Consider the following 13231-nt stretch of genomic DNA (forward strand, 5'->3'; position numbering starts at 1 on the left):
AAACGGATGAACTAGAACATCACTCATTTTTTATCAAATGAGAAACAAGAGAGTGTCACTTTTTTTTTTTTAATATATAAACCCAAAACACAAGAGGTATTAGAACCTATAGTACTTAGTACCGTGCTTAGGTTGGAGGTTGAGAAGATGAAAGAAGATATTTGTTGACATTAGACTTGAACTTCTGTAGACTATAATTTTCAGGAAATAGGTAAAAAGGATTCCATTCCTGCAAGAATAATTTCGCTGACATGATCTGAGCAAACGTTGACATCAGCAGTTTTGAAACAGTAATCCGACCAAGTAAAAGAAGAAAAGAAATCTCGCTGGTTAACCTATTTTGTATTCTTGTAATGCCAAACAATACGAGGTTGGGAATAGCCACGAGATAAAGGTACCATTGGAGAAGAAACAATCACCAAGTTGTGATTTGAGGTGCCTAAAGGACCACTCACTTTGAATTTGTACTTAGAAGGGTTGTTTGTGAGAAAAAGATTAAGCGTGTTGGCTGTATGGTTAGGATTGTCCGGTATTCTGGTAGGTAAATGAACAATCTGTGCAAGGTCATTAGTAATTGCAGAAGCCTCAGCATCTTGACCAGCTGGGTCAGTGTCACTAGAAAATGGAAGCAGCTGGAGTTGTGAACATTAAAATAATCAAGGAAAATTACCTCACTGTTGGGAAAGTTGGACTGGAGAAAGTCATGTTGCAAAGAGAGAAAGTCAAAGAGCTACAAATGATTAGTGGAGTTGGGAAAACAGTAGACAGCAGATGAATTTGACACAATGAGGTAGAGAGATTTTAAGCCAGAGAAGATCGAAAAGAGGAGATTTCAAATTACCAAGTCTCTGAGAGGGAATATTGGAACGGACATATGCACAAGTACCACCTTTGAGGCGAAAGGAATCATACAGCGAATAATTTGGGCAACTGAGATGAACAGTGGTCGAATCAACTGATAACAGATTCTGTCAGAAAAAGTACATGGGGTTTGGCAGACTGCAAGTGGAAATGGACATCATTGAGATTAGAATTGAGACCACTTATATTTGTGAAATGAATTAGGAAGCGTTTGGGAGGTTTAGATCTTTTCACAGGTAAGCTTACTCTATTAGTTTGAAAATTCCTGGTGTATTCAATAGTAAGAAAAAGTGGGTGGGACAAGCTGTATGAAGTAAGGCAATTTTTGGATATGGCATACACATGGTAAGAATATACCCAGGTCCTTGACATAACGTGGCCTCGACAATGTCCCCCACATACACACTACTCGGACTCCCTCCAGTCACTATCTGGCAGAGTAGAGTAGAGATAGCATAGCAAGATTATACACCAGCTGATCTGGAAGCCTTCTAGAGAGTTACTAATAGGTTCGGTCCGGTGTACTAACTAACTAACTAGCGGCCGGCCTGCAACACTGTTTTAGAGCTGTACCTTCGACATGTAAGGAAGATTGAATCTTGCCCTGATGTTCATCATAACCTTAAAAGTCATCAATCATACTGCGCGATGGAAGAGATGGGGAAGGGCTGACCGGAACTTAGCTCTGGAGACTAAACGTGGGTTCCACCACTTCAAGCCTCCAATAAGCAAAGTGGTGGTGTTGCACCAGTTGATGAGAGTCATCTACCACCTAGTATTGCCTGGTAACACAGAGGGTCAGCATTCCTTCATGTGGTGTGGGCACCACAACTTGACTCCTACTTACGTTGGTTCACACCTGGGTGGTCACCCGCCATGTGCTTGTGCATGGAGGTTATACCTGTCTCTGATCCTGTCAAACAATTTTTGACAATTGAGGTGTATAAGACCTTGAATGGGTTGAGCAAGCTGAATGTTGATTGGATTCTTCCTCTTGCTCAGATTAAGAGCCTGAGGGAGCACAGATTCAAATTGAGGAAAGACAGTTGTAGAATAGATGTGCAGAAATTTACTTTTAGCCAGTGGGTAGTTGATTGGTGGAACAGTCTTCCATCTTTTTGTAGAAGTTGGTAGCCTAAATAAATTTAAGGCTGAGCTGGACAGCCATTTGGAACAAATGGAGGTGTGAAATGGGAAGTTTTTTTTTTTTTTTTTGACTGATGCTGCATAAGGTTGCTTTCTTGCATCGTATGCCTCTACTAATGCTAAGTATTGTGTTTTAGTTCCAGTTTTTCCAAGATGAATTTATTCGTGTTATATTTTTTGAGAGTGGCATTGCATAAAAATGGTTCAGTAAATTACATTTACTGAACCATTTTTTTCTCTGCTAATTGCACAGAATTCATTATGCATCATCAAAACCATTCTTAGATAGTTGTTTGTTCATAATTTTGGCCTCCAAGTGTTTTCACATAAGAAGATAAATCATATTTTATTCCAAAAGTCTCAATCAAGAATTAGGTTTATGATATTAACAATTTGGCATAGGGGCTACACCTCTGAAACCTCTGTAAATAACAAGCCTGTGTTAATTGTTGGTTGAAGGTAAAAATCTGTGATTTTCTGTACCTTCCCAAATATAGATAAACTTTTACTTGTGTGGTTTTGAGTTTATTTATTTTATTATTATTTTTTTTATCGTTTTTCCAGAGTTACATCTAGCTGGTACAGTCTTACCAAGTTTGTTCTATTTTTAGCTCTTAGTAGTACTAGCCTGGGAAACTGACTGGTACTGAATCTAAGAAGCATGAAATTGTGTTTGTTTCTAGTTTGCGTTATTTATGAAAATTCTCTTGCATGATCTGATGATATCTACAGTTGTAATGGACTTAAATTAGTATTTTTTAATAATAATATACACAAACATGATTTTCACTCATGATATAGAGTTAGCAACATGCATAAATAAATTTTGCATGCTTCATAGTGCACAAAAGGTGAAATAAATTTTGCAAAAAATTGAAAATGGAAGGTAATAATAGTGTCTATTATATATATTTTTAAAATTTTTTTATAACTATTTATACATATAATAAACAAAGTACACTGAGTTGGCTTTGCATTAGTAACACTCTCTTGTGTTGTAGGAATGAATTGGTCTGTGGTGAAGGCTCAAATTTGGGTATGCCCGATATAAGATTGTAGTTTTCAAATGTGACAATCATTTTTTGAATGTCTGCTATGATAAATGGGGTCAGCATCAGTGGTGTCGTGTTCCCATTTAAGTTGGGTGTGCTATTTTTTGTGAGTTGCATAAAAGTTTTATTCAACTCGCACTACAAAATTCACATATTAATTTGAACGTGAGATAGCATTTTTATCGATGTGTGAAAGTTTTCAGAGTGACACGCAAAAGCAGTCTTAATTACTTAAGGTAAAGATCTTTACACTCTGTAGTGAGAAGATCAGAATATCATGGACAAATACTAGAGTGAGGCATGAATTATCTCTACTTTGTTATGATTTTTAAATACAGTGACAGAATATGTACAGAAAACTGAAAAAGTAATTCCTCGGGAAAAATATATTTCTAGATTGAAACAAAGCTTAAAAATATATTCAAATTAAATAAATAAATTTTCTGTTTATACTCTGGCACGACAACCAAGCCAGTAGAGTTTATAATAAATCGTCAATACAAATATTTATCGTATTTAGTAGTCACAGGCTTGAACCCCAGTCCACTCAAGGAATGCGTGCTATGCACTCTCACTCCTGACCACTGGGCTACGTCAGGCCTGTTATTACTTATTTATACTCCAGTTCTAATCTACTGTTTTGCTGCAAGAATTGTGTAAGCATATCATCATAAAATGAATGTCTTTTCTTCAGTTCCACCAGCAATGCCTTTTGATGGCAAGTAAACTTAGGCTGCATAACCTTTCATACATTTGTGTGCCTCTATAACACATGTATTTTCTTCATAGCAGAAAAAGAGCACTCAGTTGTAGCAGTAGAACTCTGAATCGACATGATCAGTTCTGTGAATTTATAAATGTCCTTGAATGCATCCTGAAGTTGATTTTCTTGCATGAAGTTTACAAGGTAATGTACTGGTTTCCTTGCAAATTCATCAGAAGAAAAGAGCAATTTTAGTTCATTTTTCAAATGAATGTAGTCAAAAGGTGGGTTGCAGAAATCTTTTAATTTTTCTGGAATGTGATCAGGAAAGGATTTTGCATACTGATTATATCTTTTGCTTCGCTTTTGAAAACTGGGGGTACCAATTTTACAAAAGTGAAGAGTATCTTTCTTCCATCTCCAGGCACATGCAGTCAACTATTCTCTGGTAAAACAGTAATTCATGACACAATGCTGCTGAATTGGATTGCTCCACACAATAGTCAATCACAACCAATTACTACTAGCAGATGCTTTTGTCTGAGCGCACGTGTTATCATGCCTTACTGACTGGTTTGAAACCACGGGATTCCTGTGGTTTCAAACCAGTCAGTAACATGAAGGTGTCTGTATTTGGGACCACACCCAGGGATCTTAATGCTCTTAACGGGAATGTGATACAATGTTTACACACTGAACCTTCTCCCCTTTACGAAAACATAGTATATGGGATTTAATTTTAGACACCATGTGAAGCCATTGGAAAAACTTAGTGGGGTTTTATTAGGAATAAGTACAAAAATATAATATTGGGTGTGTACTGCACACCCTGGTTGGTATTGAGGTCTTTCCTTCTTGGGGGGTACCAGTATTTTGACTAAGTGCTCCCATTCTGTGGTGTCATGAGTCTACTGTTACTCACTTAATGGCGGTTGAACAACCAGCCAAAGATCACGTGTGGGACAGTTGTGTCCCCATGTGTGTTATGAACAACATAATGCAGCAGCACAGAGCACCTCCAAATACAGTGTAGGCATAGCAAGACCAGTGTCTGCATGGACTATGTGCCAGATATTATCTCGTATATGCTATGGCAGTTAACATCCGTCACAGGTACCCATACTCACTGTGAGATACAAGAAAGGTCTTGTATGGGCACCTCAGCACGAATGCTGGACCACTGACATGAAAATCTGTCACCTGGTCTGATTAATTCAGTTTCCAACTCTATCCACATTTGGAGAAAGCAACACGAGGCCATGGAACTGGATGCACTGCTGGTGTTTGGCAGGCCGGAGGCGGTGATGTTATGGTTTGAGGACTGTTTCCGTGGCATCCTCTGTGTCCTCTAATCACTGCCTTTCTATCATCATTGACCAAGTACACCTCTGTGATGACAATATATCCAGACAACTCCAGCATCTACAAGACAACACACCATGCTACAAAGCTTGGAAGGATCCTAACTAGCTTCAGGAACATGATAATGAATTCTCCATTCCTCCATGGCTGCTCAACTCGAGACCTAGTGGAAAAGGACATTTGATGCTATGACCGTCCACCTGACAATGTGCTGGCATTATTGGGCACATTGTGCAATACATGGGTGGCATTAACAGAATACTCTGCAATACCTTGTAGGTTCCATGCAAGACTTTTATGGGCAGAAGGTGTCCCCACAAAATATTAGGTGTTGCTAAGGCCAACCAACTTCTTGACTGCACATGCACACAATTTATATTGTGCATTTAATGGTTTTTTAAACTACAAAAAGGAAGAGGCTTAATAGCTTCATCTTTATATTTTATGCCTGTAATATCTTTTTTTTTTTTTTTTTTAAACAGCATTAGTAATTATTTGTTTTTATTTGAAAATAAAAAGGTGTGAAAAACAGCATTTTATTAATATTTAATTTTTTTATTAAAAAACAAATTTTTATTATATGTAATTTTTTTTTTTACTAAATACATGAGTAACTGGTAAATTAAATACAATAAGTATTGCTATCCATTATGAAAAGTGAAATATTGGTATACTTCAAGCTGAATTCAAAAAAACTTTTTCTTGGGATTAAAAAGGAAGTTTACATCCTTTAGATGTAGTGCCACCTTCTTTGTTACAACTGGGGCACTACTTGAAAGATTAACTAGAATTTAATGAGTTAATTTTTAAATTAAATTAATTGATGAATTTGCACAAATAACTGACATTGTAAATCAGGATTTTATATGCACGATAGCATTTGAATTAGTGAAATGGATCAAAGGTTTCCATGAGTTTTATGTTTTTTATTACTTTGGGTATACACAATCAAATCTAGATGTCATAACTCCTCGAAACTAATCAATTCTGGCAGTGTGCTATTGTGTTTTAGGAACAGTTCGAATTGTTGATGTGTGCTGGATTGTGTAAACGATATGAGAACCAACACAAGTGAAAAAGAAAAATGCTGGTGTAAACAACTCCAGCTCAAATTGCAAAGAATGTTTTAGTTTTATTTTTACAAGTACTGCTCTCTGCTAATCTTACCAGCACAAGGTTTCTTCACATAGCAACAAATTATGCCTGTCCAAAGAAGGCAGGTAAGTTCACACAAAAAACAAATGTGCATGTCCCAATGGCATTTTAAAAATATAATATAAAAATATTAAACATTTTAAATATAAAAAATTATTTTTCACAATTGTGTTCATAATATATTAAAATGTAGTGTAGCATCAAAATGTGACCAATTTTAAATTATTTCTTGCCAATTGGTTATAAAAATGTGGCAGCTTAAGGAGGAAAGATGTGCTTGTTCATGTGACAGCCACTGCATGCCTACTGAAGGATTAAATGAATTTTATAATACAGTAATACCCCGAAGTTACGCGATAGGTGGGTCCGACGAAAATCGCGTAAGTCGAATTCGCGTAAGTCGGGGTAGAACTTTGCATATAAATACATATAAATTTTGCTTAATTGGGACCAAGGACTAACAAAAACACTAGTTTAGAAGAAAAATATTAATAAAATTGCAGTTCTTTATACATATTAATACAAAATATGTATTAAAAAAAACAAATGACTTACGTAAAAAAGTTATTTCGATGTCGATGGCTTCATAAAATCTAACAAATTCGTCTGACGACACAGCGCGTTCTTTTTTTCACGCAGAATTTCTTCGTAGCAAGCTAATAATTTTTTTTTATTCCTTGCTTTGTAGCTATAACGCGTTCTTCGTTGGAGTCTATGTTTTCTAAAATTTTTAAGTCCTTTACAATTGAGCCCTTTTCAATTTTCAACCTGTGAAGTTTGCAATTGTCATGTGCTTTTCGCCGTTGCTTCATTTAGTCCTGTAGCACGTGCAATATCACATGGTCTTTCATTTCGCTCAAAGCGTTTCACAATTTCATATTTTTTCTCTATCGACAGAGGTGGACTGGCCATAAGCCTTACCGGGGAAACCCCGGTGGGCCAGTGTGATTTTGGCCATAAACCATAGTATGAGGCCACTATAAATTTTCCCGGGTAAGAATTTTTGACCCAGTCCGCCTCTGTTTATCGATAATTGCTTTTCTTTTTCTCTCTGAATCTGCAGTGTCTTCACCAGGACGCTTCCTTTTCACACCTTTTAATTAAGTATTTTACTCATTTTTAGGGAATAAAGCACAATTACAAAACGAGGAGGCACACTTGATACGCATAAACAAAGCTGCGCGCATGTAGCAACTGAATAAACAACACCATAAAGGCAGAGATACACTATTAACACCTCACATTTCTAGGGGTTACTACCATAAAACAATAAAAATCCAGTTGCGTTTCTGCTAGTGGAATCTGTTATGAACTGGTAGTAAACTCGATCTAATTGCATTTGCGATTATACCGATAGCTGGAATTGTGTTGGTTTTTACGTTATTATGGTGAAATGTGTTTCCCCTTCACTGATATAAAAAACATAAAAGCAACAAAGTTGAATTTTGTTCATCTTTCGCTCTCATTCTCCGCCGTCGCACCGTATATCGATAACATATGAAAAACGACCTTGAAGATAGTGGGCGGCAGCGTTGCCAAACGAAAAAAATCAAGAACCACGTAACTCCGAGTTCGCGTAAGTCGGGGTATTACTGTAATTGAATATGTTTACATAGAAAAGCATATCTTCTCGTAGTGGAATTGTGTGCTTCATACAAACAAGAATTTTATAATGAGATTATACGGTATAACTTGCACATTCTGTATTTGTAATTAAGAGATATAACCATTTTAACTTATGATTCCTTGTTAAATGTTGGTTTTATGTTATTTTTCAGGGAATTCCAGAAATAATTATTTTCTTCAGCCCATCTGGAGTTTCCTATGCCATTCCGATCTTACAATCACTAAAATTACCATTACACATTATGAAGGTTTGTATCACTTATTTTTATGGTATATTTTTGAATAATATGGTGATAATATTAAATTTAGAATAATAATATTTATTTTGATTTAGATTGTTGCTATAGGGCGAAGTACAGAAGAGGCAGTAAAACAAGTTGGGTTCAGTCCTTGGTGCACAGCTGCTAAACCTTCTGCACAGTCTTTAATTGAAGCTTTTGAGAGAGTGCTCGTGACTGCTCTATTATCATAGGAATTTCAGTAAGTTTCATCAAAAATGGCCACTCTGTGGGCAGGGCATGAAGAGCTATCATGTATATTTACATTCTTTAACTAATGACCTAACACACCCAGAAGCAGAACTATAAGTTTTTCTATTGTTATAAATCTTTCTTCTTTGTAAATAATTTTGTTTATACTGTACTGGTGCATAGTGAAGAATATAAACATTTTTATAAATGTTCCTTTCCACTCTGACCCTTGGTGGTGGAGAGTGCATATGGAAAATAAATACTAAATACAAGAATCAATATTTTTGCAGTTAATGGGCATTGAAATTACAATGCCAAAAGCCCTATTTTGTCTTGCATTTTGTCATTTGAATACTACTTTTCACAAAAAAGTTGGATACATCACTAAGGATATATAGATGCAAAATTTAAGAAAAGAAAGCTGTTCCACTAACTTAAAATAGCAATTAGACTAAAATAGCAATGAACCTTTCTAAATAAAATATTACAAAAATAAAATCTAACCACCGCTAGTATTAAGTTGACAGTTATAAACATGTTAGTTGTATTTTCGTATTTAAGCAGGATGTCTATAATGACAAGAATATTATTCCACTGCATATTACTGGAACTGGAAGAAGAAAATGTGCCATCTTATCTCATGTGGGTGTCCTGTATATTTAGTGGTGGTTAGTATTTAAAAGCTGCCATTTGAAATAAAATTTTGATTTATATTTCTATGAAAGACTTAGAAATTTTAAAGATTTATAAATAGATATTATACCCATATTATTGCACATAGACTATTAAAAGTCTAAATAAAACTTCAAGGTAAAGTTGAAAACAAAGATGTTATTTTTGCGAACTTCTAATTTAACTTGTATTTATTTTATTTATTTTTTTTCCCCAATACCTTCTAACTATCTTGGATTTTATATTAAATTAGTTCACAAACACCTGTTTTTATATATATATATACACTGTGCTGCCACTTTATTAGGTACACCTATCTGGTAGCGTGTTGAGCCTCCTTTAGCCTTCAAAACAGCCTGAATTTGTCTAGGCATGGATTGAACAAATGCTGAAAATGTTGTGCAGGAATGGAGTACCATGCAGACATGAGTGTGTTACACAGTTCCTTGATATTCAACGGAGGTGTAGGCTTGCAGCGAACAGCCCTTTCCAGCTCATCCCAAAGATGTTCAATAGGATTGAGATCTGAGGACTGAGTGGGCCACTATAGCAAAGAAAAGTCATTGTCATGTTCCTGGAGCCATTCCATAGTGATTTGGCTTTGTGCACAGACGCATTATCTGTTGTAAGTAACCCTCTGACTGAGGATAAACTGTCAACATGAACGGATGCACTTGGTCAGCAGTGATGTTTAGGTATGACGTGAATCTATGGGTATCAATGGACCCAACGTGTGCCAAGAAAACATTCCCCACACCATAACACTGTCCCCACCACCTTGCACAGTAGTCGTCAGACATGATGGGTCCATGGATTCACGTTGTTTCCGCCAAATTCTGATCCTTCCATCAACATGATGCACCAGGAACTTCGACTCGTCAGACCAAGCAACTGTTTTCTAATCCTCGATAGTCCAGTGCTGGTGTTGCTGTGCCCATAGGAGGCGTGCCCTCTTGTTCTTCATTGATTACAAAGGTACGCAATGTGGCCGTCGGCTGTTTTAGCCCATTCGCGACAAAGTGCGGCTAGTGGTCCATTGCGATATTTTGTTCTGCGCACCAGGGTTGTATTCTGACGTGATGTGTGACATTGTTGCCCGTCTGTTTACTTGCACAATTCTAGCCATCCTCCTCTGACCTCTCTCATCAACAAGCAATTTTCTTCCACAGGAGTGCCATTGAGAGGATGTTTTCTGTTTGTTGCATCATTCTCGATACACCCTTGAAACTGTGGTGCATGAAAAGTTCAGGAGAACTGCTGTTTCAGAAATGCTTTGTCCAGCACATCTTGCACCTACTACAATGCCACGTTCGAAGTCCGTTAGGTCACTCCTTTTCTCTATTCTTGCTACGGTTTGTACTCTTAACTGATACTAGAAAGGTTGTTCTGCTGCATTTATATCCACAACTGTGGTCATGTGACTTGCAACATTGTGGGACAAACCATTTGTGTGCACAGCAGGGGTGTACCTAATAAAGTGGTAGCACAGTATAGTTGCAGTGCCAATTCTCAGAATTTTCAACAACAGTAATGAAGAATTTAAATGCTTTTAAAGTGGATATTTAGTCGATTTTCAGTGTGTAATATAGTTAGGACAGTGTAGTTAAGCAGCATTTCTCTTTGAAACCATCAGATTCTCTATTTTCTTTCTACTGAATATTCTATTTTATTTCACTGAAAATGTACGATGAGTGGCCACATATGAATTTTTTAAATCAACTCTTGGCAGCCATAGCAATAGTAAAAATCTAAAATTTCAGTGGCTTCTTTGCATTCCATAAACAAGGATTCCAGCAACATCAATTATCTAGTTGATATTTCAGGTAGGAAATCTAAGAAAATTTATTTTCCTAATCATTGCAGAAACCACAGCCAAAAAAATTTTTTTTTTAATTATTAAACAGGTTTTGAAATTGAAAATACGGAACTCACTAATAGATAAAAATAACAAAAAAACAAAAAAAATCTTCCAGTCCAGATTAACCTGGATGCAATGCAGTTTCTCCAGAGCTCTAAGGTCATGGGGCTTAACCATTGCAATTTAGTGTAACAAGTAAGTTTTTTTAGCTTTTAATTGCATTAATTTCTGTAATTATTGGTCTTTTTGTTTATTATGTTTAAATGTATTTATTTCTATCAACACAACCCATTCATATTAAAATACTCTGCAAACGGGACCCCTAAAAATATCCACACCAGGGCTGCAGACTACGTAAATCTGCATTTCTTGATGTACAAAACATCTCTTCAATTATGAAATATTTATTTTTAGTTTATAATGCAGGGCTGCCATCCATGTAGAAAGTATGTTTAGCATTACAGGGGCATTTTTTAAATGCAGTTTTTGAAATTTAATAAATATTTTATATAATTGAAATATTAGTATTAGTAACGGCCGCATGGTGCAAGAAAGCCTATGGCTCATGCTGCACCAGCCAAAAAAAAATTAAAAAAATAAATAAATAAATAATAAATAATAATAATTAATAAAAAAAAAAAAAGGAAATTAAACCTATCATCCTATGCGCTTCCCTTACCCGAAAGTACTATCCAGATGACCGTTGAATTTCCCCAAACTGTCGGCCTCTACCACCCATGAAGGCAACTTATTCCAGTAATTTATAACTCGTTGGCTAAAATAAAACTTCCTGCAGTCCACTCTAAACATTTCCCCCCATAACTTGAATTTATGTCCCCTAGTTCTAGCATCATTTATAATCTTGAAAATTTCGTCCTCATTCATTTTACTGATGCCTCTCAGAACCTTAAACACCTCAATCAAATTTCCTCTAAGGAGTCTAGTTTCCAAACTCTGCAATCCACATATTCGAAGTCTTTCTTCTTAAGGATGCCCTTTTGCCGATCTCACCAGGCGAGTTACCCTTTCAAGAAGCTCGATGTCTTTCTTTAGGTGCGGTCTCCATACTTGAACACAGTATTCCAAGTGTGGTCTAACATAAGCCTTATATAATGGGATAATCACGTCCCTATCTCTACTTGCAAAAGTTCGATAGATCATCGATAGGACACCATGGGCCTTCCTTGCAACCTGTTTACAATGCTCAGAGAATTTCATGTCTGACCGTATCATAACACCCAAGTCCCTTTCCTCCAGTACTGGGTTTAGTTGAACTCAACCAAGTGAATAAGTTATTTTGGGATTACTGTTTCCCAGATGTTAATACCTTACACTTTGTTGGATTAAAGCATAGCTGCCATTTTTCTGACCATTCCTGAAGTCTGTCTAGGTCTCTCTGAAGAAGCTCAGCTTGACAGTGATCATTAACTACTCTACCAATTTTAACATCATCTGCAAATTTAGACATCACGCCCTCTATCCCTTCATCAATGTCGTTTATGAAAATTAAAAACAACAGTGGTCCTAATACTGATCCTTGGGGAACCCCACTTCTTACATCAACCCAATCTGAGGAATAGCCATTTATCACAACCCTCTGCCTCCTGCCCTGAAGCCATCCTTCTATCCACCTAAGGATTTTCCCAGTGATTCCAACCTGTTCCAGCTTATAAAGCAACCGCTCATGTGGGACTGAGTTAAAAGCTTTGCTGAAATCTAAATAAACAATGTCGAAATTATTCCCTAAATCCAGCTCGTGAGTGACCCTTTCGAAATAGCGAACCAGATTTGTTAAACATTATTTTCCCTTTACAAAACCATGCTGGGTATTCTTAAGAATTTCAACTCGATCCAAATGATCCTGAATTCCACCCTTGATCATTGCCTCCATGATTTTCCCTACTACTGAAGTCAGACTGACAGGTCGATAATTTCCAACTTCACTTTTAGAGCCACCCTTATGTATGGGAGATACATTTGCACTTTTACAATTCAAGGGAATCTCCCCAGAGTCTAGTGATGCTCGCATAATTAGCCTCAATGGTTCAATGCACTCGCTTGCCACCTCCCTTAAGATTATAGGATATATTCTATCAACTCCAGGAGCCTTACTGGTCTGTAGACTCGAAAGTTTTTTCATTAAATAATCTTGCGAAATTTCAATATCATTAATTACATATTTTTTAACTTCGCTCCCACAATTTCCCATTGCCACAAAATATTGCTTCTATAAAAACAATAGCTCATATGTTTCTCTAGCAAGTTAGAGTAAGACTCTAGCAAGAAAAACAAAGTAAATTGATGGTATCTATCATTGTACCAATTT

The 13231-nt window shown here is 36.4% G+C and overlaps 1 protein-coding gene across 7 annotated transcripts in view; it reads left to right on the forward strand.

Moving 5' to 3' along the window:
• The window catches only part of LOC150078327 (uroporphyrinogen-III synthase-like), a 163538-nt gene that overhangs the window by 122908 nt on the left and 27399 nt on the right, over nucleotides 1-13231 (forward strand). For 6 of the 7 annotated variants that reach the window (XM_090384204.1, XM_090384203.1, XM_090384205.1 and 3 more), the window contains 2 exons: nucleotides 8058-8153; nucleotides 8240-8547. In XM_090384204.1, coding sequence (XP_090240330.1) covers nucleotides 8058-8153; nucleotides 8240-8377 — 234 coding nt within the window. In that variant the 3' untranslated portion in view covers nucleotides 8378-8547. Of the gene's footprint in view, nucleotides 1-8057; nucleotides 8154-8239; nucleotides 8548-13231 lie in introns of those variants that run through there. The other variant, XM_090384202.1, reaches the window with a different exon arrangement.

The sequence above is a fragment of the Mastigoproctus giganteus genome, chromosome 11 (genome assembly GCF_048544385.1).
Source record: "Mastigoproctus giganteus isolate SK-2022 chromosome 11, ASM4854438v1, whole genome shotgun sequence".
Lineage (NCBI taxonomy): Eukaryota > Metazoa > Arthropoda > Arachnida > Uropygi > Thelyphonidae > Mastigoproctus > Mastigoproctus giganteus.